Source organism: Falco punctatus (assembly GCF_963210335.1).
Source record: "Falco punctatus genome assembly, chromosome: 6".
In the NCBI taxonomy this organism is placed as follows: domain Eukaryota; kingdom Metazoa; phylum Chordata; class Aves; order Falconiformes; family Falconidae; genus Falco; species Falco punctatus.
Window position 1 is genome coordinate 10,070,367 of NC_137585.1, and position 25,244 is coordinate 10,095,610.

The 25,244-nt window shown below is 43.6% G+C and overlaps 1 protein-coding gene across 1 annotated transcript; it reads left to right on the plus strand.

Moving 5' to 3' along the window:
* Positions 1-23: 23 nt before the first annotated feature.
* LOC308065365 (potassium voltage-gated channel subfamily A member 1) lies at positions 24-8,068 on the plus strand. Its single transcript, XM_080391240.1, has one exon. The coding sequence runs from the start codon at positions 2,991-2,993 to the stop codon at positions 4,464-4,466; it is 1,476 nt and encodes a 491-aa protein (XP_080247366.1). The 5' UTR covers positions 24-2,990; the 3' UTR covers positions 4,467-8,068.
* The last annotated feature ends 17,176 nt before the right edge of the window (positions 8,069-25,244 follow it).

The window sequence follows — 25,244 nt, forward strand, 5'->3', positions numbered from 1 at the left end:
CAAACCCAAACCAATGAAACTCGAGGATAAATAAGGGGAAGGGAAGAAGAGACAAAGTGTCTGTGAGGTCAGGTGGTTAAGTATTTTTGGACTGCCAAGGTGGTGCTCTTAAGTGAAGTTAATGTATTATGCAGTAGAAAGCTAACGAGACCAGGTCTGTTAAACACGGGCTTGGTGTTACCTAGCGCTGGAGTGCTTCAAATTACACGGGCCCAGGTTGTATTTGATCACCTCGCCCGCTTTGACAAAGTGAGCAGCAGGCTTTTATATAATGTACACGATCGAATACTGTAGGGAACAATCCTGCATTGGCAGGGGAGGGAAGCTGATGACATAATAGGTCTTCTCCATCTCGAAGTTAGGTGATTCATCAATTAAATGAGTTCGGTGGGATAAAGCAGCATGGAAGGGCAATTTCCCCATGATACGCTGCATGCCGGTTAACTCTTTCCCCCGATTCCAGCCACGCCGCTCGGATCCGGGCTCCGCCGCTGTGCCCGGCAGGCTCCGGCTGCGCGGCCCCCGAGCGCTCGGCGGGCCGGGGCGGGGGGCGGCGGCACCAGGACCCCGGGCCGAGCCGGGCCGGCCGCGCTCACGGTGGCTCCGGGCACCGCAACCGCCGCCCGCCGCGGCCGCAGCACCGCGCTCCGTGCGGGATGCGTGAAGCCCACAGCCCCCGCCGCCTCCCCCGCAGGGGCCGCGCTGGGCCCGCGGGCAGCGCCCCGCCGCCCACCAGCCGGGCCGGGTCGGGGGTGGGGGGTGGGGGGGTAAGCGACCCCCCGTTGCCCGCTGCCCCCTCTGCGCGGCGCGGGCGGGGGCTTCGCGCACCTGCCCGGGCCACCTGAGCGCCCCGCTCCCCTTTCCCGGGACCCGCAGGCTCCCCGCAAGCCGCGCTGCGGGCCGGGGCGCGGTGTCCCGCAGCGGGCGGCGGGGCCGGCGGGGGCTGCCGCCTGCATTGCGTCGGGGGCGCGGCGCGCAGCGTGCCGCGGCGGGGGCCGGGCTGGCGGCGGGGGCGGCCGGCCCGGGGGGCAGCGTGCCTCCCCTCCTCCCGCCGGTCCCGTGTCCCCCCCGCCCTCCCGCTCCCCGAGCTGCACCAAACAGCTCTCAGGTTTCTGCTGATACTGCAGCGTCAAGAAATGGCTCGAGTTTGCTCCTCGCTCTTATGCGTTGAGCAGCCCTCTCGCTCCTGCCACACGCGTCCTGCTCCTGCCTCCTGCTGCTGCTGCTGCCGCTGCTGCTGCTGCCGGGACGAGCCAAGACCGACTCCGGGGATGCGGCTGCAGGACTGCGGCTCTCTCACACCTCCCCAGCCGCCGCTGCCCAGCGCCCGGCTCCTTTTCCAGCGATCTTAAAGGAAGAGAGCAGGAGAGCCAGCAGCTATCTAGGACGCCTTGATTTTATTTACTAACTCAAGCCTTTGGAAAAGGTACTTTGCACTCTTTTCCACCCCCCACCCCCCACCCCCCACTGCGGTTCTCGGCAGAAACTAATTAAACCCACTCGCCCTTGGTGCAGCCTAAGACAGTGTATGAATATTTCAGTGTCTCGCAGGCAGCCCTGTAAAGCGATCACTGTATTATTAAGAGGGGCGCAAGAGGAGGAGGAGGGTTGAGTTAGCCGCTGCGGTTTTTGTTTTGTTTTGGTTTTTTTGGATGCTGCTGCAAGGCGACTTGACGCATTCCGGCACTGGCTCCTACTCGTAACCAGCGCACCTCACTCGGAGCAGGTAAGGAAAAGCCTCTTCTTCCCCACCCCCCCCTGCTGTTGGACTCTATTTTGGACAGTTTGGGCCTGGGATGTCGATCTCCCTGTCCTCGTCTCTCTTTTAGTTGTGTTTAGCTGCTGCAAAGCAAGAGAGGAGATGCCTTGCCTCCCCTCCCCTAATCCCCTCAATTGGTGTGATGAAGTTGTCAGTGCTCAGCTAAGTCTCCATCGCCAGTGAAGTGGGGAGCGTGGTGGTCAGGAGACTTATTGCAGGAGCTGACCCCGCTGAAGTTGCCTGGGAAGCCCTCCCGATGCACCCAGGGCACCGCAGGGTCCACATCGTCCCCTTCCTGCCTTGGAGGCCCCGGTGCGTGTCTGGGGATGTGTGGGAACACGTAGGGCTCCGCATGTGCTGCCGTAGTGGGCAGAGCGGGATGTTCTTGCTGGTGTGGAAACCAATCCATTGCGCCTGAGCGTGTGTGTGTGGTTGGGCTTGGGGACTGGTTTCTTATGTTTCTCTCCTCCCTGGCAGCCTCCATCCTGCAAGTGAGATTTATGCCTTCAGAAGCAGAGTACCTCCATCCCTCCCTCCCCAGTGCACAAGCGGAGAGGACTGGGGCAGTGGGGAGCAGGGAGGGAGGGGGCAGGAGATGGAAATTTGCTGAGTTGGCATTGCAAGGACTCGCCTCCCAGCCGCCCCCTTGATTGATCTATTTATTTATTTATTTATTTATTTATTTATTTATTTATTTATTTATTTGTGTGTATGTGTGTGTGTGTGTGTGTGTGTGGTAACTTTATGACAGCAGCCGCGGTGATGGTCGAGTCGGCGAGAAAAGCGGACGGATCGAGTTAAAGGCAAAAGGAGACAGCTGGGGAGGGGACCCCAGCCTGGGGGTGCACTCCACAGACCTTCAGCCTCCCGGCTTGGGGGACAGGACCCCTCACCTTACCTGCCCTCTTCCCCCCCTAAAGGTACTTCTTCCCTCTTTGTTCCCCCTCCCCTCATCCCTGATGCCTCTCCCTTCATCCCACCTCTCCTTTCCCCTTTTGGGTATTTCCATCCTCTAGGCTCCTCATCTATCCCTTCCTCAAGCTCTCCATCCCTACTCATCATCCCTCCCTGCAGACTTTGTGTCTGTCCGTCCATTCACCCCCACCCCAGCCTCCCCTGCCACTGAACTGCCCTGGGGCTGTCTACTCTCCTCCATCCTCCTCCTCCTCCCTCTCAAGTCCCTCTCCGTCATTTCTTCCCTTCCCCTGGGTCCCCCTTCCCGTGTGCCACCATGACCGTGATGGCTGGAGAGAACATGGATGAGACTTCTGCGCTACCTGGCCACCCCCAGGATAGCTACCAGCCCGCTGCCCACGATGACCATGAGTGCTGTGAACGCGTAGTGATAAACATTGCGGGACTACGCTTTGAGACGCAGCTGAAGACCTTAGCCCAGTTCCCCAACACTCTGCTGGGCAATCCCAAGAAGCGCATGCGGTACTTTGACCCCTTGCGCAATGAGTACTTTTTTGACCGTAATCGGCCCAGCTTTGATGCCATCCTCTACTACTATCAGTCTGGGGGGCGGCTTCGCCGGCCAGTCAATGTGCCCTTGGACATGTTCTCTGAGGAGATCAAATTTTATGAGCTGGGTGAGGAGGCCATGGAGAAGTTCCGGGAAGATGAAGGGTTCATCAAAGATGAGGAGAGACCCTTGCCAGAGGGGGAGTACCAACGCCAAGTATGGCTCCTCTTTGAATACCCAGAGAGCTCTGGGCCTGCAAGGGTCATTGCAATAGTCTCTGTCATGGTGATCCTCATCTCCATTGTGATCTTCTGCCTAGAGACATTACCTGAGCTGAAGGAGGACAAGGAGTATACAGTGCATCGCACTGACAACACTACCCAGGTCTACAAATCCAACATCTTCACAGATCCCTTCTTTGTTGTGGAGACCCTGTGCATCATCTGGTTCTCCTTTGAGCTGGTGGTGCGCTTCTTTGCTTGCCCCAGCAAGACTGAATTCTTCAAGAATATTATGAACTTCATTGACATTGTGGCCATCATCCCTTACTTCATCACCCTGGGCACCGAGATGGCCGAGCGGGAGGGGACTCAGAAAGGAGAGCAGGCCACCTCCTTGGCCATCCTGAGAGTCATCAGACTGGTAAGAGTATTTCGAATCTTCAAACTCTCCCGGCACTCTAAGGGCCTCCAGATTTTGGGACAGACCCTCAAAGCAAGCATGAGAGAGCTAGGTTTACTAATCTTCTTCCTCTTCATTGGGGTGATTTTGTTCTCTAGTGCGGTATATTTTGCTGAGGCTGAAGAACCTGAGTCTCATTTCACAAGTATCCCTGATGCTTTCTGGTGGGCGGTGGTATCCATGACCACTGTGGGCTATGGTGACATGTACCCTGTGACAATTGGAGGCAAAATCGTAGGCTCCTTGTGTGCCATCGCTGGTGTGCTGACAATTGCCCTGCCTGTACCTGTCATCGTGTCCAACTTCAACTACTTCTACCACCGAGAAACAGAAGGGGAAGAACAGGCTCAGTTACTTCACGTTAGCTCCCCTAATTTAGCATCTGACAGTGATCTCAGTCGCCGCAGCTCCTCCACAATCAGCAAATCTGAGTACATGGAAATCGAAGAGGATATGAATAATAGCATAGACAATTTTAGAGAGGCTAATCTCAGAACTGGCAACTGCACTGTAGCCAACCAAAACTGTGTTAATAAAAGCAAGCTGCTGACTGATGTGTAAACAAAACAAACCAAAATCCCCACTCACAGCTTGAAGACTTTAGTGACACAGTCACACTTTGTAGATGCTTTACTGATAGTCTTTGAATGCTTTATTTACCTCGTAAATGCATTGTTGCATTGCGAAGTCTTGCTCAGCGATTAGGAAGCTTCCAGGATCCATGAAAGATAAGATTTTGTTTATTTATAAAAAGCTTTTTCCACCTGGTAAATTATAACCATTTGAACTAGTTTAGTTTTAAGCTGTATGACATTAGACCTAAACTTTTCCTCTCCCATCTCCCTTTTTTTTTGATTAAGTTTAACCTAAACTAAACAAGACAGTTTTTAGAGCTATAAAGCATATGCATGGATTCCAGTAAAAATATTCTGCAAAACTGCACAGTTGCAAGAAAGTGCATCAAATAATAATAATAATAATAAAAAGATTAGCAAAAACCTGCAGCAAGCATTTGCCACGGTTTTTATGGAGGAGCGCAAATTTTCCTTCCACCCCTTATGTGAAAGGTTACATACTTCCAATCTACAGATCCACACAGCACCTTATTAAAAACGTACTTAAGCCTGGTCTCTTTTGCTGTCCATAGAAGAACTATTCTAAAAGGAAAACAACAAACAAAACTGAAGACAAAACATCTGCAATGCTGCTAAGTTCTCTTACATGCAGATGATTTAAACACACTTTTCCTTTTCCCTGTCCAGAACTGGATACAAAACTTTAAGCCCCTCTGTTGCAAGATAGCACAATGGAGTTTAATATAAGCATGTTTGAATTTGATGCTATTTATTTTATAATCGCATGCTTGAAACGTTACCTCAGACAATAGCGGATAAGCTTTCGTTTGAACTGAATCCTCTAAAAATAGGTCCTTTATCTCTCTTTTTTCTTTTCTTTTCTTTTTTCTTTTCTTTTCTTTTCTTTTCTTTTCTTTTCTTTTCTTTTCTTTTCTTTTCTTTTCTTTTCTTTTCTTTTCTTTTCTTTTCTCTTTTCTTTTCTTTTCTTTTCTTTTCTTTTCTTTTCTTTTCTTTTCTTTTCTTTTCTTTTCTTTTCTTTTCTTTTCTTTTCTTTATTTTATTTTTATTTTTTGATTTGCATTCACCAGAAGTGCACTCCTTAATTTATTAAATCGTTGACTAGTAATTTAAAGTACTGTATTTAAGTGCATATGTTAGTCAATGGGAACAATAACTTTTGGAGATCAAAGCATGTTCAAATATTCAGCATTATGGCCTATTTGATTAAGGTGTAACTTGAATTAATTAATGCATGCATTCAATAATAATAATAAATAATAATAATAATAACAACAACAACAATAAAAACAAAATTAAAAAAAGTGCTTGGTAGACCGAGGGCCTGAATGAACTGGTCAGAGAAACCTGATTGTTTTCCTGCATTGCTCAGGGAAATGTGTTGGCTTTTGTCCAGGCGTTGTCGGAAAGGAACATATCCCATCCCTTAAAGGGAAAGCTATATGGAAAATTAAAAAGTTAAGTTATATATAGCAACACCTAAAACCTAGTATCTTTTATAGCTGAAAGGTGCAGATGCATGCTTTTTGGTGCATTCTCAGAATGTAAATGAAACTTATCTATTATATGCATCCAAATTGCAGCAGCTGGTTTCTTTTGCAGTCATTAGTTGAGACTTTTTTGTATTCCCCTAAAAATCACTGAAGAGACTCAACAGATTGATTTAGATTGTTGTGCAGTGCCTTTATCTTACATCCCCTAAATTGCTGAAAGTGCCTCCAGAAACTGAGCTGATCAGAGATAGTGAAGGAACGGGCAAGGCACCAACACACTGTCAGGGGTGTTCTGTGCTGCCTCCTGGCACGGCACAGAAGGGGACAGAGAAAAAAATGAGCAAGAGTGAGAGAGGGACGCAGAAGAGGCAGGCAGAGACCACCAGCGCCCATGGGATACCTTCCTTCCTCAGCCAGTCCGATGCTGCAGGGCTCAGCATTTGCTTCTGCCAAATAACTCATAGTTTTGTTTATGCAAGACTTCAAGTTTCCCTAGGTTGTTTATAGAGACGTCGCTGCCATCCTCGTATCTGCCCTTCCTTTCCCTGAGATGGCTGTTTGGCAGCCTGTCCCAGCACGACAGGACGCAGGAGGAACTAGGGACCAGTGTGAACTGCGGCATCGCCCCGTCAGGCAGCCAGACTGCAGGGCTGTGCTTTTGTTTCCTTTGGATTCCCTGGCAGGTAGGTGGGAGAGACTTTCTAGTGTGCTCCCATCCCTGCCTCCTCCATCCCCTTTTGCCAGTCTGTCAGATCTTAAATCCCGTCACAGATCCTTTGAGCCATAGTCTTGTTTCTGGCCTCTAACCTTACTCTACTTCCACCATCATCTGGTGAGGGAAGCAACACTAGAAGGTATCCTCTGCAATATGCCAGCCTTGACTGCCAGGCCCTGGAAGAGAATAACCTTTGATCTGAACTAATGTAGGCACTAATCTTGATTTCTTAAACGGACTAAGTTGAGGATCTTCATTCTGCATTTAGCATGTGGCCAACTGCTGTTGAACACTTCTCCTTCCACATTGTACAGATCCTTTTCCCCCCTATCTTTCTGATATATGTATATATGTGTATAAATATATATGTGTGTCTGCGCATATGTGTGTCATGCAGATACGCAGACACACAAATATATATAAAATCAAGACACTTAGAGTTAAAAAACAACCCTAACTCTGCAGTTACGCACAAGCCTGACCTGCCAGGTTTCCAGAAAGACTTTCTTTCTCACTGTGTGGCTTCTGTGAATCTTAACAATGGAAAAGCGATCATGAACTGAGGGAGCTTCAACTCCTGCACGAAATGCAAAGCATCATATAAAACAGGGCATTACATCCTCTAGGTAGATGTTGTAAAGCTTCCTTCCTGTCCCCCACTCACGCCCCTGCCCATCGTACACCTATCTCCCCGTTAAATTCCGGTCGTCCTGATCTTCCCAAACTCTTGAATTCTATGATATGACTTCTCATGTCAAAGTGGACTTGAATGCTGCACTCAGCTTATAAAACAACCATCAGAATAAACTAAAGAGCAATAATCAATTCAGTGCTGTGGGACTGATGATTAGAAAGTAGCATCTAGGAGAGGAGGCCTGACTTTGGGTAACTTAACTTCTGCCACAGTTGGGTATGCACACCTTAGTTTAATGAGCAGAATGATAATCATCCTGCATATGTAAAAAGTGCTGCATGCAGCGATTCTTTGTCAGGAGACCAGGATGGATTGCTAAGGCTCGGGGTGGTTTGGGGAGCCTGAATGTTGCTTTTTTCCATTTATAGCTCACTGCAAAGGATCTCAATACATATGGAATACAGCAATTAACCTCATGTAGCATAGGCATGCATTTTCGACAAGTTTGACACAACAAAAAATAACAACAACAGCAAAAGCTCTTACTCCCTTTACACAGGAGTGCTGAAATGTCTTTGTGGGCCTGAAGGTGCACTTAACAAACTGCCTGTTCTTACCAGTAAGCATCCATTTCTTTCTTCCTTTCTTCCTTTCTTCCTTCTTCCTTCCTTCCTTCCTTCCTTCCTTTCTTCCTTTCTTTCTTTCTTTCTTTCTTTCTCTTTCTTTCTTTCTTTCTTTCTTTCTTTCTTTCCTTCCTTCCTTCCTTCCTTCCTTCCTTCCTTCCTTCCTTCCTTCCTTCTTCTTTTTTTTTTTCTTTTCTTTTCCTTTTTTTCTTTTCTTCTGCTTTGTCTCCCTTTTGGCATATGCTTCTTTTTGCCACACGTAAGCTCAGTGGGACTGTTTATGTCAGGGGAAGAGGACTGGAAAGGAGCTGATGACCAGATTAGTCCATCTCTGAAAGAGTCAAGAGACCTTCATTTGTTTGGTAGGGACCTCCCAGGAGCAGTGCCCCTGTTATGCTGGACAGAGAAACCAGTAGATACAGCAGTCTTAGCTGGGCTGTAGTTTGAACAGGCAAGGAAGCTATTCCGGCATAAGAAGTCACTGCCCAAGCCTCCTTTACTAGCCCCTGCTCTATGCCTCTCTGTGCTTCTTAGTTGCCCCCAAACAGCTTTTTCTTCATCCACTCAGTGAAAGGGATGAGGGAACTTATCTGGTGTGAGCAAGGCAGCAGTGCACCGCAGTGCAGAGGCAGGAATGTAGTGGAGAGGCAGTGGGCAGGAATCCCATAGGCTGGCATCACTGCCAAAATTCCCCATCTGGTCCTACCATACTTAACTACAGAGCACTGAGGAACAGGCAGAGGAGCAAGGGGGAGAGTGAAAATGAAAGGCTCTGTACACCCTTCCTTCACAGAACGGAGAGGCTGCTACCAGATTGCCAAGAGCTCAAGTCCTCTGTGTGGCAGCTCCAGTAGAGAGAATGAACTGGCTTTACTTGTCTGCACGAGGAAGTTAGTGTGCAGTAAGCCAGGGTGTGAGTTCACAGCATCCTAGCAAACCCATGTAGATTCCCTGCATGGAGTCTCTTAAGCCTTATCTCCACTGGGGACTTCAAGAAGGCTAATCCAAATTAATGAAAGGTGTGCATTTAAAGTAGATTTGTTAAACTGCTTTAAAGCCCAGCATGGACATTCTGTTGCAGTATAAAAGCAACCTTAATCTGATTTGGAGTCATTCTTTTTGGAAGGAACGTAAGCTGAATTAAATTAAGGCTGCTTTAATTCTGAACACAATGGGGCTTAATGCAGTTTACCTCATCTGCCTCACAAGTTCATTCAGATAGATAAGCCTTTAATAATCATTAAATGTAATGGAACTGACCCTACTTTGCAGGGGGTGGCTGGGCAGAGTGCGGCCATGTGCTGCAAAACTCTTAGTATGTGAGTGCTGGAAATTCACAGCCTGGCTTACTGTGTTGTTCCTGGTAACAATTCTAGTGATTTCCTTCCTTTGTTCCTGGTTTACACATTTATAGGTGCGAGGAGAGTCAATCCCGCTGCTTTCTGGGAAGTTGACAATGATCAATGCCCAAGGAAATTAATTTCCATGTACAAATTCTCTAATATGCACGTGCTTAACCTGATGTACTGTTGATCATGTGGACAAGCACTTGAAAGACGGTACGAAGCACTAGAGACAGGGCAAAATTCAGCAAGTCTTGTTCTCAGCGGTGATTTTGCCCAAGTAGAGAGTTCAGGGATCAGACCCTTCTTAGCAAATGAGCTGTGCATCACTCATTAGAGGCTGCATTGATCCAAACCAACAATTGGAGCAGTGGCAACATTTATTGACATATTTTTTACTAAGGAACAAATGTTTTCACAAGGCAGAAGTACAGAAAGTTTGTTTCTATTATGAGAGAGCTGAAGCCCAAGTGTAACATAAAAAAGTGCTTATTTTTAAGTATAAGGAACTGAGGGTGAGGGCAAGTTTCACTTTTCCATAGTTCACACTTGGACAGTGCAGTTTCTTATATGCACATGTATTAACTGAAATAAAATAAACACTAGGACAGGAACATCTGAAATTTATTAGGAAGAGGCTTTTCCAGGAGTGATCTGATCCTGTAGGCTTCCAGCAGCCTGATGCCACTGATCGTCACAGTAATTTCAGACTCGCAGGAATGCAGAACCAGCTCCCAAGTGTGATTTACCCTCCATAGCCACAGAGCTGGACAGAACTGGAAAGCTGTCCTTGCAAATTGCACAACATGGCAAGTTTGTTCCAGACCTGCATATTGCAAGTCTGAAACAGGCTCCTTTTCTGAGATGCTTTAACCAGGGACCTACATTTAAATTTTGGTTGGACTTATTTCGGGCTGAGTTTCTTTTTCTGTTTTCTGTTGTTCGGGCTTTACTTAATCAGGTATAGAGAATTTATTTTTCCTGAAATGCTTATCAAGTATTCTTAAAGGTGTCAGTATTTGTATCTGCAAAATTGAAACTTCAGGGTGTTCTACTGTTTCACTCAGTACAGGTGAACTTGCCATCGGTGAGGTCAATAGTTTATGCTGTCAAGGCATAGCATGCTTTGATAATTTTCAAAGGAAATAAAATGAAACTGAGGTCTTAACTGAAATTTGTCTCAAAGTATCTGTTAATATCTCTGTAATTCTGTATATTTCACCTGTTCACAGGCTCTAGCAAATGTCACGACAAGTTATAAAAATACTCATCTTCCATTTCTAGTTTCTATAATAAAATGAAGACATTGCATTCAGTTCCTTTAGGTGCATCAGTCTTTGATCCATGTTACTGTTTCAGTGACATTTCTATAATGTAATTGGAATCAAATGTATATTTTACTTTTGTACAAAAGTAAAAATGATATTTTTATGACTAAATTCAGCAAACCCTTACCTATAACCTGCTAAGATGAAATCTTTCTTTTCCTTTCCTTTACATGTAAACCATTGTTTTTGCAGTATGTCGGTTTGAAATGAATAAATAACAGCTGTCAATAGAACTGTATATGGCCTCTCAGACATACCTCTGATTTTAAAGATCAGATATTACCGATGTGAAATATATAAACTGAATAGTCTCCATATGAAAGTGCACCATCAGGGCAACAAACCATTTAAGCTGACACAGCTGTACTTATTTCCACCATATACAAATCGCTTACACTTTGGGTCAAGTATGTACTTCATTGTCACCTTACAGCTCATTTTACTTCCAATAGTGAAATTGTTTGACTTACCATTTTTAAAACATCTAATGTTATGAGTTCTTGAACTATTTGAAATGCATAGTTTTCATCTATGCAATTTTACCTGCTTCTGTACTTGTTCATCTGTTCATACTTGGCATCAATTAAAGATAATTTTTAAGGATCTTACCCAGGATTATTCTGTCTGGTTATTTTCTGGAGTCTGATTTCTCTGCTGTCACTACTGGCCAGGTCTACCTGAAATGAATGGTTGTTCATTGATGCTTTTCTTACTGAATCGTATAAGAAATGGCAATGGAGTGAGTGAAAAATGTGGCTGTGGGCTTTGAGAGTCAACTTGTAAATGTCAACTCAAGCATTACAGTACGATTAATCCAAGGGTTTGGCTTCCATAGGCTTTGGATTTAGCCTTGAGTGAGTAAGGTTTTGGGGCCAAGCTCTGCTGCCTTCACTGCTGAGACAGCATTCAGTTCCACCAAAACCAGTGGAAATATGATTAAGCCTACTGATGGTGTTCTCCAAAGGCTTGTGGGTATCAATTCGTATGTTACAGCTACATTCCTGACTCCGAACCACTGCCTGTAGCATTATCCTGTAAGGGCTGACTTACAGTCAGCTTTCAAACAACTGTGTGACTGATCATGGGTTTTGGTTTGGGTTGACTAAGGAAGTCAAACTGACGCAGTCTTGTTTTCTTTTGAAAATTGTTTGGTTTTTTCAAGGTGTATTTCCTGCAAGCTGGTCTGATACAGTCATGCCTGCCATGTCTCAATGTTGTATTATATATAAAGAGGGCAATGACATAAATGGTAATTATTTTATGCCAAAGGTGTTGTGTATTAGAAGTCCGTCTATAAAGGTAGCCAGGTCTTTCTGTAGAGAGGTACAGTTTGTAACAGTAGCATGCAGAAACGGTAGAGTACTGATTACATATGGTGAAATGAAGTGAAAATACCCTAACCTTATATGAAGCAGAACGTTTTGCATGGCCTGTCATGTGATTTTATTTACTTATTTGATTAGCTTTCTTGGTCGAGAAGAGCTTTTACCAATGAAATCCTTGTTCATCAATAGCTTCAAGTATATTTGGTCAGTTGTACTGAATCTCACTTATTAATTGATGAGTTGAGCTGTAAAGATTTGTAGTTATCAGTCTTAAATGGGTCTAGTCCAAGTCATTTGTCTGTTAGCTGCTCTGTGGTGGTGGTCTTAATTTGGTGAGGTACTCAAGTCCATGACTCGCTTCAAGGGTGTGATCACTGTCATTGAATTTTGTTGGCTCTAGGTGTGTCTAAATCTCATTGCTTCTTTCTTCTTTCTTTTCGGTGTAAAAAAAAAAAAAAAAAAAAAGAAATGCTTGTTTATCACCTCTACAGTATCCGTCTTCTCCATTTTGTCCTTAGCAAAGCTCCTGTTGCATTTTTTGGAACAAATTGTAACGTTGCTGTGTAACCTGTTTTCCTGAATCTACAATTCACTTGACGCAAAAGCCATTTCTGTATCCCTCTGCTAGTTTTCTCCCTTCTTGGCCACACTTCATCTTGTGAAATACTACCCACAGAGCCTTCACTGCTGAGGTCCTTCATGGTCTGTCTCATCATACCTGTCATGCATCTAGCTCAAAAAGCTCCTTTCTCTTAGGACTGGGAATGCCAATTCTTGTATCACAATCATACATTTTTTTGAAGAAAGATCTTGCCTGTTTCCATCTGTGCTGCCTCCGCTGTATGGAAAATGCTCCTGCTAGGTTCCTTTGGCCATGCTGCCAACAAGATAACATCTCATACTTTATGATTCTCATCTTTCCCACAGTGTGTGCAGTCACTGTACCCCTTGGTGCATCTTGTACTGAAATACTTGCTGTGATGTCGTCAGTTTTGCTGAGTGGAAGTTTTCAAGCAGCAACACTATGCGCATTCAGGACCAGGTCATAGGACACATTTTTTGCCCTCTGAAATGACTCCATTAAAAAGAAAACTCAACATTGTGCACTGGGTTAATTGAGTCTCTGAGTTAATTTCTTACTTAATCTTGAAAGTAAATAGATGTGTGGGTTTTTTCCCCCAAAATGCAAATCCTTCTAGCTTGTCTTTTATGCTTCATCAATTACAAACATTTTGTATATTGAGTCTGTCCTTTGGTTACACCAAGCCACTTCCTTACCTTTAAGGTTTTCTCTGAAGCAACCTACACTGGGGAAAAAATTGCAGCTCTGCAGGTGTAACTTAGCTAACAGACATGTTGATGATCCGTGAAATAGGCTCCTCTTTCTTCTTCAGCTGCACTGGCACTGAGGTTATAGGGGGAGCAAAGATAAGTTCAGCACACTTTCCGCACAGAGAGGGAGAGAGTCCATTCTGTAACAAGGTGCTATTCTTAGATGTTACCTTATTTATATAATAATTACCATTTCAACATGAATTTGATTTACCTAACTGTTAGTCTTGAAAGTTACTCAGCTTACATGTACTGTTTGATTCATGGATACAAAATAATTGCTTTATGGAGACATATGGATCTCAGGTGTGAATATGTACTCCCTTGCCACGCAGAAACTAGATATTTATACTTAAAAGAATAAGAATGCTCCACAGTACAGAATTACTCTTACCTCTGAAAGCAAAAAGAAACATCTCGCAGGTGTGCTGTTACCCACTGTTAAAAGTTTTATTCTTCCTCTAAAGCATCTGGAGCCGCTGCCTTCGGGGCTAGCAGTCTTAAGTTAGGTGGCCTGGCTGCCAAAGAAGATCAGATCGTCTGATCCAGTGCTATCCCTGGGAGCAGCTGCTATGTACTGCCACAGCCAGGCTCTGCAAATATGTACAAATGTGGGCTCTTGAAGAAACCCAGAGCCCATAGAAGCAAATAGGATTGTATCTTTTCACTTCAGAAGACTGTAGGGAGATCATGATTTCACGCTGCCTTTCAGTCTGCTAAGAAAAGATGAGAAATGTTCTGTACTCAAGGCTTCTAACAGGTACTTTTGGAGTTGCATTATAGCCCAGGGTTGGTCTTTCTATAAAAGCGCTCACTTTATAGAGTGTTGAGATTAAGCGTTTGAAAATCAAAGAAGCTTTAATTAGCACAACAATACTTCAATCCACTCAGCTTCTCTAACGGCTTCCTAAAATACCTCACATTTTATTCCAACGAGAAGACAATTATGACTCTTGAATAGAAAGCTGCTACAGCTAGAAGATGAAAATGTAATTGTAGGTGGTATATTTGGTGACCTCCTCTCACTAGGTAGGAACACTAGTACATTTGGCTTTTGAGCAGAGGAGCCTGCAGTTGTCATGGAGTGGGATAGAGAGAGATGCGTAAAAAGGGCTGGATGATCCTTAAAAGGACAGGTCAAGGACAAATGTGTTTCATGGGTCACAATTTCTATCCTACCTGATTAATGGTCACCATTTCCATCCTACCTGCTTAACAGCAGAGTATGAGGAATGGGAGGTTCATCTGTGCTCAGTTCACATAAGAAGCCTGCTATGTGGCACGCAGATGCAATATGAAGTGGGGTTTAGTGTCCCACAGTTATCCAGGCTGATACCATTGGTACAGCCTACAGTCACTTCAAAAGATTTAGTTAAACATCTTTGATTTATACACATAATAAGAGGGTGAATGCCTGAGGGCTTGACACTCCAAATGTACCTGCTATAGTGAGCATATATGGGAGGTGTTCTTTAATGTCTTTTGTCATTTCAGTCCCTATAAGAAATACCTCCTATTTTTCATCTTGATACACACAGGCAGGTTCGCCAGGGAAAGAAGTGGCTAAGCCCATTGCTACACTCGCTGGTAGTGTGCACATCCACATCCCTGGAGTCACATTCTACTTTTACAGTAGCTCAAGTACTTTTGGTAGAGTTGTTTCTGTTTGACAGGGGATACATAGGGCCTGAATCAGGGATAGCTCAATATAAGGCTGAACTTTATTAAGAATAATTCAGTGGTGAGCAAGACAGAAGAAACGGCCATCCAAAAACCTAGCTCTTCCAGAGAACCAAGCCATGGAAGGATTCTCCAGCTGTTTTTCCATGAATAATGAGAACGCACTATAGGCGAACTATTTTTGCAGTCTGGAAAAGAGTAAGTTTTTGGTTTATTGAATATTTAGCTCAATGCTGTTTGGCCATTCAAAAGAGAAACCTGCACGTGAAATTCTGCACAAAGTTCACAATGAAGGATCTTCTAGACTCTTATGGCATTTGGTTCCCTACATGTTCTGGATTGATGGTGGGAGCTGAGACTGCCGAAAGGGTCCTGCCTCCAGATGGAATCACCCAGGCAATGGTAGGTGTTTAGATGTATATTTGCCTTCTTCTGGTGGCTTTGACCCTTCCCTTCTGTTTTCAGTGTGCAGTATTCATCTTCAGTCCTAAAAAGCCAATTCCAGCTTACAAGGGAGGTAGCTTTCCTTTGATTCCTTTTCTAGTCAGTCAAATGTTGTTACGAACCTGGCTTGCTGACCTTTGACTGATGCTGTGGCTTTTGGTGCAAATAAATCACTTGCAAATATTCCTGAAATACTGAAAGATATGTTTATTTCCCACTACCCTGATACCTGCAACTTCAATTAGTGTCATTACGTTTGGTTGTTCAGTTACAAACCGGTTTTGTTTTCAAATAAAAGATAAAAGGGGAAATGAATGTTTCCCAAAATGTACTTGAACGGGTTCTTCCCAAAGAGGAAGAATTGTTTAAACTGTCTTCTTTTTTTGTTCACTTGAATTGAGTTTTCTTGGCATTAATCACTTGGGAAAAAATAAAACTAAAAAGAAAAAAGATCTCTGTTACTTGGGGTTATCATTTTGATGATAAAAGTGGTGTTCCAAGAGAAGAGCATTTACTGCTAACGGGACTTTAATGTAAAGTCTTGTGATACTTAATATTTACATCTGAAGAGGGTAATATATGAATATTGTAGGAACAGCTGCTGGGTATGTACAGTAACAGTGCGGTGTTTAGAGGGCAATATCTCTGCAGTGTGATGGCTACGCAGCACTGGAGTAACAGCCACAACTGGTCATTGGAGTGTAGTAATGCAACTGGAGCTGAGTGTTGGCCACTGAGCTGAGAGCCTGGTTATGACCCCAAAGTCACCCTGAGTCATTGCTTCAGTGGGGCAATGGTTCAGCATTAACCTGAACTAACTTTAAAGCTCCAAATACCAAATGAGAAATCTTTTTGCTGATGAGAAAAACACTCATCTGAAATAAACTTTCTTGTCCTGAACAAATGTATTCATTTAATTGTGATGGGCTAATGTCTTCCAGTGGACTTTGTGCCGCATTGGCTCCTATCATTTTGGCTCTAACATTTTGCACCTTTTCCCTCTATGCTTTTGTTTATCCTCCTGAGTTTGAGACATAAAAACTGGCATGAACCAGAACACTGCTGTGTTTTGTGTGCTGTGGCTAGTCTGTCAGAAGCACTGCTGAATGCCCTAACTTAGGTGATTATTATTTTTTTTTTTTCTGAATGCTCCAGCAAGTCTGTGTGTTTGGTGTGGAGGCTTTGAAGCCACTGATTCAGTCCTTCCTGGCTGGTATTGAATTGATCTCCAATATGGCAGTAAAAGGCATCATGTCAGCACTTGGGATGAGAAGCGCAGTAGGATCTTGGTGTCATTAAAGACTGTGATGCCTTGCTGGTGTGTGGCTACGTTGGCTTTGTGTCTGTTTGCCTTCTAAATATTTCATGTGCTGTTCTCGTCGTTTGGTAGCATTCCAGTGTGTTGTTGAAGAGCAGCCGTGTTTTGTCTCAGGAGTAGCTGTGTTTCAAAAATGGGAAGGGAGCTTGTGTGTCATTTTATTAAACTGGTAAAAGGTTGAGGACCGTTCACGATGACACGTGCTATGTTAATATAGGGTATCAATCTATGTATTAGAGGTTACTAAACAGCAATCTGAAACTATGGTAGTCAATATCTTCAATTATTAATTAAAGGTAGTAAATGGAAGCTGGCTATCACTGTATAGTATACAGCCACTACTGCTAATGCATGTTCAAAGCAATGTATTCTGTCTGACAGGGCTGTGATGTATTTTCCTGGTCTTCAAATGTCTGTGATCTTACCCATATATGCCACTTTAAAAAGGCTGCTGAAATCCACCAACACAAAGAGCAGCTCAGTTCTGCTTCCGAACAGATTGGTATGTCCATACAACTCCACATCCCAGGCTGGAATATCTGTGATTGGGAGACAGGCAACAGAGTGGAGGGGTGCTGGTCTTTAGATTTCTGTGTCTCTTTCGGTAATACCCATTAAGTTCTTACTCCTGCGACCGGGTACCAAAATGAACGAGAAGAATGCAGAAACTGAGACTTTACTGTCTGCATCTTGTGTGGCTCTTTGCTCCTATATAAAATGAAAAAATGCTCTGGTGCAAATCAATGTAACTGATTTCTTCTGAATTAACCAGCTGGGGGGCTGATATTTCTTTCCTATTTATATCTGATAATGTTTTACATAAATAAGAGCTTTTGTATGGCAACAGAATATTGCCCATCAGGTTCCACAGCAGTACAATAAATAGGAAAAATGAACAACCCTCTTTTAAAGAAGACGTGTTAAAGTGACACCAAATATGTTTTGATCTATTGGTGTTTGGTGACTCTGGACAGTATTCTGTCTTCAAACAATGTATGCTCTAACATAATAAAATTAAAGGTTGGAGGCAATGAAATATATACATGAACATCCTTTATTTTTGCCCATAGGCCTCATAACCATGATGCTGTTTTAGTGAAAACTTAAACTCTTCTTTTTCACTGTGCATAGATTTGAACTTAATTTGGAACAGTTTATGAAAAACATCAGCGATTGCTGGAGAATTAATTTGATATTATCTAAGATACAGGAGGAACGTCAGCTTTCATGGAGACATTTACAGAGCAAGCTAATTTGTTAATTCCTTCTCTTCTCCAGAGTTTTTCTAACACTCCTCTGATAAAGCTAGTATAGCAGTATCAAAAGATGTGATTTACTGTAGTGGAAGTTAATATGCTCCAGGCTTTATTTGCTTTTACAAGAAAGCCTAAAACCTCCCTAGCAGATAAATATTATCTAGAAGTGTAGTGGAAGGAAGTAACTAATTCTCTCACACTAAATCTGCTATGATACTTTAAATGCGCTTGTGTATCTTACTTTGTGCAGAGCATTGTTAAAACCCCATACCGGTATTTTTTTCTACAGACATAGCCTACATGCACTTTGGAGGCGAATCTTCTCTGATGCAGTCTAAACTGCACTAAACCTTACGCCCAGCTTCAAGACTTCTTACACTCCATGGTAGTGATGAACAGTGATGATCATAAAGCAATTAAAACAGCTGGATCTTTTCAGAGTGTCATGGCTGGTAGGATGTGACTGACTCCTCTGCATCTCACAGAAAACTATTAGATACATCTCCTGGGATTTTTTGTTGGTTTCAGGGTGGGGAGGATTCAGCTTTTTTGCCAGCTGTCTTGAGACACAAAACTTGACCAGATAATTTTGTGATCACAGAAGAATCTTAATTCATTTTAAACAACCAGAAGCCTTGCTGCATAGAATAGTGTGGGCAGTCTGGGCCACTTGGTTCGTGGTCTAAGTCTTCTGTAGCTGAGAAGGGTATGTCAGAACCTGACTGACCCCAGCATGAGCTGAGCCAATGCTTCCTTGTTTTCTGGGATGGTGCCAAGGGACGGAATGAAGCCCCTGCCTCTGCAGCAGGGAGGCAGACTAAGGACCACTTAGATGCTCAGCTTGTTTAAATGGGTTGAGTTCCAGGGAAGCCAGCGGCCCCATGAGATTACCAGTGTGAAGAAAATGAGCAGGCATCAGCCATGAAATTGTAGTACAAAAGCAGCTTACGGCAGCAGAGAGCAATTGAGGGCATTTGTCTGCGAATACCCGTGCATTTCCGAGCTGATCTTTCCAAGTGCCCTAAATTCCTGTTGAGTTCAGCACCTCTTAATATGTTACTGAGCAGGAATTATATTAACAATGACATGTGGAAAAGCAGTAGATGCCGTTGTTTGAATTATGTTCTGCGGTTACTTCAGATAAAACTTGCATGCATGTTACCCATGGAAGACGGGGGCTGTTGGTGTGAAGCACCAAGTGAAACGGAGCCCTGGATGCCAGGGTGTGACTACAATAAAAATATGAGTTAAAACAAGGATTTTTTTATTTTTTTTTCATAATCTTGGTGATTAGTTTTAAAATAAAGCCCTCTGATTATTTCTATTCAGTAACATCTGGAGTGAGGCAGGTGTTTTATGGATAAATGGGAGAAAAGCTCTCTGCCTCATTTTGTTTACAACCTGTGAAAACAGCATCTCTGTGGAAGCTGAGGTTGTGACTCACAGGGAAACAGAGATAAAAAAACTGTCTTGCTATTTCTCATTTATTTGAACTTTTCCAGGGTAATACTTTTCATGGGATTTATAGAAAACTGGTTTGTTCTTTGCTGTACTTTTGCTTTCAGGGTTTCTGTTGAGTAACATGAAGCAAAGCTCAGCAGAAGTAGTAAGATGCTAGTCCTTTACGGGTCTCCTAGGAAATGGATTTGGTAAATGTCTCTCTGCTCATAAATATTGTACAGAGACACTATAATCTATTGATAATATGACTAAGTTACAGCCTACCAAGTAATTGTTTTAGCCTTCCCAGTCTTTAGGACACATAGCTACATAAAAAAACCATGTCTACAAACACACAGTCCAACACACATGACCAGGGTGACAGTTTGCTCTGAGAAAACTTGGGTACTAACAGTGTAATGCCCCTGTGACTACCTGACTCTGCAGAGTCCTTGCCCATAGATATATAGAAAATTCCTGATGCGCTGATCGCTAGGGAAGATGGAGTTTCTTGTGGTCTGTGTGTTCTCCTGAACTTCAGCCAGACCTATGCAGGAGAAGCACCATGGGGGTAAGTAAGCAGGCTTCCCTAACTGCTGGTACAAAGTTGTGCAACTAGTTGACTCTTTAATTACACACAGTTGGCAACAAGTGTAAGACTACATCACATGGCAGGCAGCAAGGCTGTGTAATCTGCATCTCTCTCCCGTGGCAGAATGGACAAGCCAGCAAGAATGAACAAAACCAAATGCCATGCCCATCCTCATTTTGTAGCGGAGAGGAGAGGTGACTGGAAACCACTCCCAGCACTCCCCTTCTTTGCAGTTCTCCAAGGAACATGGTACTTGTTTTACAGCTCTGGGCTGCACAGACATTTTGGTGTGGGGCTCATGGAGTCAACAGAGTTTTGCCCTCTTAGGAGGGTGAAGAAGTGGTGTGGTATAAAGAGCAGTTGTGTAGGCCATCCTGGTCCTTGCCTTCCCTTCCCCTTGCCTCCCCTCCCTGCCATTCCTCTCACCTTCCTTCAAATTCTCAGTTTCAGAACTGATATTATCTGCAAATATTTCCGTAGCCTGTGGTACTTACCCTTGCTCAGAGGGCACAATATGCTTTTGCCAGCTGCAAGCACAGAGCCTTGTTCCACCGTAATCACATTCTTTCTCTGTGATTTAGATGACTTGCAGCTGGCTTGGGCCATGGCAATCTCCAGGCTAGTGGGGAGGGATCATTGCTCTGGAGTAATGCAGGTCGGTAGCATGGCAGTGAGCAGGGAAGGAAAGTATGTTGTAGGGAAGACAAAGCTGGTTTGCTTGTTTCTGCTTCCTCGCATTGGCTTTCCAAGGACATGGTCATCTGTACTTGAAATTTTATGATACAGGAGAAATTAATATACTGACTTACAAAGTGCCAGAAAGGATATTTGCCATTCTCTTTGCACTCTTAAACAAGAAGAAAGTGTAGTTCTCAGGAAAATCAGGTGTGAGGAATAGTGCTGTTTTATTTGTGTTGGCCCAGATATTGAAAGGCATTATTTTTTCGCTCAGTGTTAGTACAGAATCACAGAATTGCTGAGTTTGGAAGAGACTTCTGGTCATTGTCTAGTCCAACCCTGTGCTCCAAGCAGGAATTCCTAGAACCAATTGCAAGGGACCATGTATGGTCATGTTTTGCACATCTTCAAAGATGGAGATGCCACAAGCTCTCTGAGAAATGCATGCCACTGTTCAAGACACCTTCACGGGGCAGGGGGGGGCGGCGCGGAAAAAGCAGTTTCCTTATGTTTAGGCGGAATTTCTTGTGGCTCAGTTTGTGCCCATTGCCTCTTTCCTGTCACTGGGTACCACTAAGAGGAGTCTGGGTGTCTTCTTTACAGCCTCCTCCATCAGTTATTTGTGCACGTTGGTAAGGTCCCCCTGAGCCTTTCCTTCTCCAGGCTGAACAGTCCCAGCTCTCTCAGCCTCTCCTGGAGCATATGACAGATGCTTCAGTCCTTTAATCATCTTTGTGGGATGTGTGATCACAAGTGGGACAGTGTGATTACGAGTAACTGTGAATTCAGACAGAGGCATTGGGAGGCCCATCTCTGCACATACCTGCCAGATTAGTAGGTTGGAGTTTGCCTCTGGCTGGTGTGACTGGTAATCACACAGGAACCCCAGAGAATATACACGTAGGACCATTTAAATCACCATATATATTCTTATATGCAGTCTCATCCCACTTTCCTGTACATAGAGGCTGCTTTAAAACCTAAAACGTGAGGTTCAGTGTCTCTTTCAAAAGTTAAACAGGTAGTTATAGTAATGAGAAATACTACTGATATGTAGATACACATATACAGACACACACACACACATTCTTTTGGATGCCCTTCTTTCTCTGAAGGTCAAGGCAAGAACAAAAATGCAAAATCTGGAGACAAAATATTTAATGTTTCTTGTCCCTTAAGGAATTATTAACATAGGGGAGACCCATTTGATCTGATGCTGATTCGCTTCACTTGAAAAGGTGGGCTGATCTGAAGTGTATGAATAAACAGCATGAACAGCAGATGAACTGGTGAAACCTTATGGGGGATCGTTGACTGTGCTAGGGCAAGGTGTGCTAACTACTTATTGAAGTTAACCTGGTATGGGGTGGTAAAAGTCTTGTTGCAGCTTGATAGTTTTGAGAGTGCTGTGACATGTGGGTACATAGGTTATTCAGCCAGTGTTCCTACCCTGTCTACATATGCACACACATATAAAATCATAGAATTGTTTAGGTTGGAAAAGACTCTTAAGATCATCTGGTCCAGCTGTTAACCTAACACTGCCAAGTGCACCGCTAAACCATGTCCCTGAGTCCCACATCTACATGTCTTTAAATGCTTCCAGGGATGATGATGCAACCACCTCCCTGGGCAGTGTGTTCCAATGCTTGACCACCCTTTCAGTGAGGAAATGTTTCCTAATACCCAATCTAAACCTCCCCTGGTGCAACTTGAGGCCATCTCCTGTCATCCTGTCATTTCTTACTTGGGATAAGAGATGGGCACCCACCTTGCTACAACCTCCTTTTAGGTAGTTGTAGAGAGTGATAAGGTCTCCACTCAGCCTCCTGTTCTCTAGACTAATTAATCATTAGAACTTAAGTCTGAGATAAGTACACTTGAATACCTAAGCATACTTATTTAGTATCCCTCTAACTGTATGTCTATCCAACAATTTCACTTGGAAAAGATGTGTTTCATTAGAAGAAGTATATTAAAAGCCTACTCTTTTTTTTTTTTTTTTTTGTGTGTGTGCACTGTTACCAGTGGTAGGAAATTATGAAAAATATATTCTCTGTGTCAAAGTTTTATAGGAACTCCTGACTGCAGTACATTACAGAAAGGGAGGCTGACAAAGAAGCCCAAGCTGGACAAGACAACAGGAACATGTAACTGATAAACCACATGTCGAGACATGTCAGTGCAATGAAGATTGAAATCTCTTGGCATTGGACTGTATTTGGGAGAAATTGGTTGTGAGATGGTGAAGGACACTGGCTGACCTGCCATAGTATGTGTAATGCGTCAGATGCTAAAGTAAATGCAATGACATCAGATACTAAAGGTAGTTAATGCTTTTGCACAGCCAGAGTTAATCCACTGTTTGTGCTTTCCCATGTTTATGAAGCTGATTATGGAACCAGAACAGAGGGTGTCAGTTTTGAGCCCCTTGTTTCCTTTGTAAATGTCAAATCACTTGGATGCCTTCCTCCACACTGTTTGGTCCAACTTGCTTGAGTTGGGCTCAAGACATGGAGGTAAAGGTGCCATTTTGCTCATGATATCACATGGGTGGTACAGACAACGTTTCTACCCATAGCTGTGTGAGGCGTGCATCCCAGGGAGCTCTGTGCTTGGATGTCCTGGAAATGTCTTAATTATTTGTGTTTGCTGTTTTTGATAATTGCTGATTACTGCTGTGTGGGATTCAGGCAAACACTGAAAAATTACATTCATCATAGCCTGAGGAGATAGTGGAAACATTGCTTTGAGTTGATAGCAGTGTGAAGCAGATGCTGCCACTGTAAAAATCCAGGCACAGACAAAGGACAAACTCTGCACTGGAATATGCTGCTGTAAATCAGTTGTGTCTTCATTTTAGTCAATCATTTTCTACGAAGGAGAACACTGTCAGACTTACAGGCTGGGAGTTTTGTCCTCAACTGGAACTAGCAGTCTCTGCAGAATCAGAAAAAGGGATGCTTAGATTCTTCTGATTTAGAGCATCTTTTGACCTGAAAACTAATTTTCAGAGGAGTGGAAGGAGGGGTGTTGTTTTTTTTTTTTTCCAGTTGAAGTTCTGGTGCCAGTGTAAGAGTCAGATTGAATAAAGGAGTCTGGAACTATACAAAGCAGGAGTATGCCACCGAATGGAGCTCACTTCCCAGATTACCAGACCAAAGGAAGAGATGTAAATCTTTGGCCTAAAGGAAGAGATTAAAAGCTTCCCTTCCTGAAATATTGATGGTTTCACAAACCAGTGGCTGAAGTAGAAAAGAGAGGAGCTTTCACTTTCCTCAGTTTACTTACTTTCAACAATATAAAAGTCTCAGCTAGAGAAAACTAGCTGGAAAGCTTTTTGAAACATGCAAAAACATGATTTGAAGTTCTTTTCTCCAGAATTTTTCAGCAAAATAATGAAGAGTTGTCAGCAGAAAACATTTGGCTGTCAAAAAAGGAAAAAAAATCCCAGCCCCCAAAATAATTTTGGCTTCTAGTCTTATTGACAATTACCCTTTTTTGAGGATGAGAGGGAGCTGAAAACTGAAAAAATCCTTCATGCATTTAGCAGACTTCGCTATAGTGAGAAGCTGGATTTATGTAGGTCCTTACCTGTGAAACCAGTTCTGAACATACGTACTGCTCCCTGTTCCCCTCCCAAAGATGGGGACTGTGGAGACCTGCTCCTGCAGCACATGTACATCTTCTCCAGAGGGTACCACCTCCCACAGCACCAGTCCAGCTACATCCTCCTCTGCTTGCTATGGGGGAGAGAGCAATTTAGGGTCAACAGAGGAGTCTTGATTCCATAGACAGGTGATCAAAACAGTTCAGATAGCTCCTCCATGGCAAAACTGGTGGCAGTTGAAGGAAGCTTTGTGTTTGTGATATGTGATGCAGTAAGAGGTAATATTTATTCCTGTTGAAACTCAGAAATACCAAAGACTTTAGAGACTCTTAATACAAGTCTATAAACCTCTACATTTTATAGACAAGCTAACTCACCTTTATCCCATCTTTCTGCTGAAAAAGGCTTTGATGGATAATTTTCAGTCACATTAAGTGATTATTATTTTGATCTTTTTCAGGGTTTACATGGCTTGTAGCCGTAAATTTCTAGTAATGGGAATCCCATCAGCATAGTGATTAGGCATAAAGAAATTCACTGCTCCATGAATTGCTGCTTGCTCATTCTAGAGAGTATTTTCATCTCATCTAAGTGTAACTCCTGATTCATATATCTAAAAGATTTAAATCCAGTACTTTGAGCATGGGACCTTTGAGTTCTCAGTTGTGCTGGTTTTATATGAGAGACAAACCCCCCCAGCAATCTTCCTTGCCATTCACACATGTTCAGAAAAGGTTTAATCATTGGAAAGTGTGACATACTAAATTTTCTTTTGCCTGGTATCTTTTTACTCTGACTTTTCCCTGTAATGTGTGGCAGCTAATTCCCCCCTCTGCTCTGGTTCTTTCAAGTGCATGGCAAATGTCTGTCACTTCCCTCGGCTTTTTTACCTGGACTTTATTTACCTTTCCGTAAGAGAGAGAGAAGGTAGATCT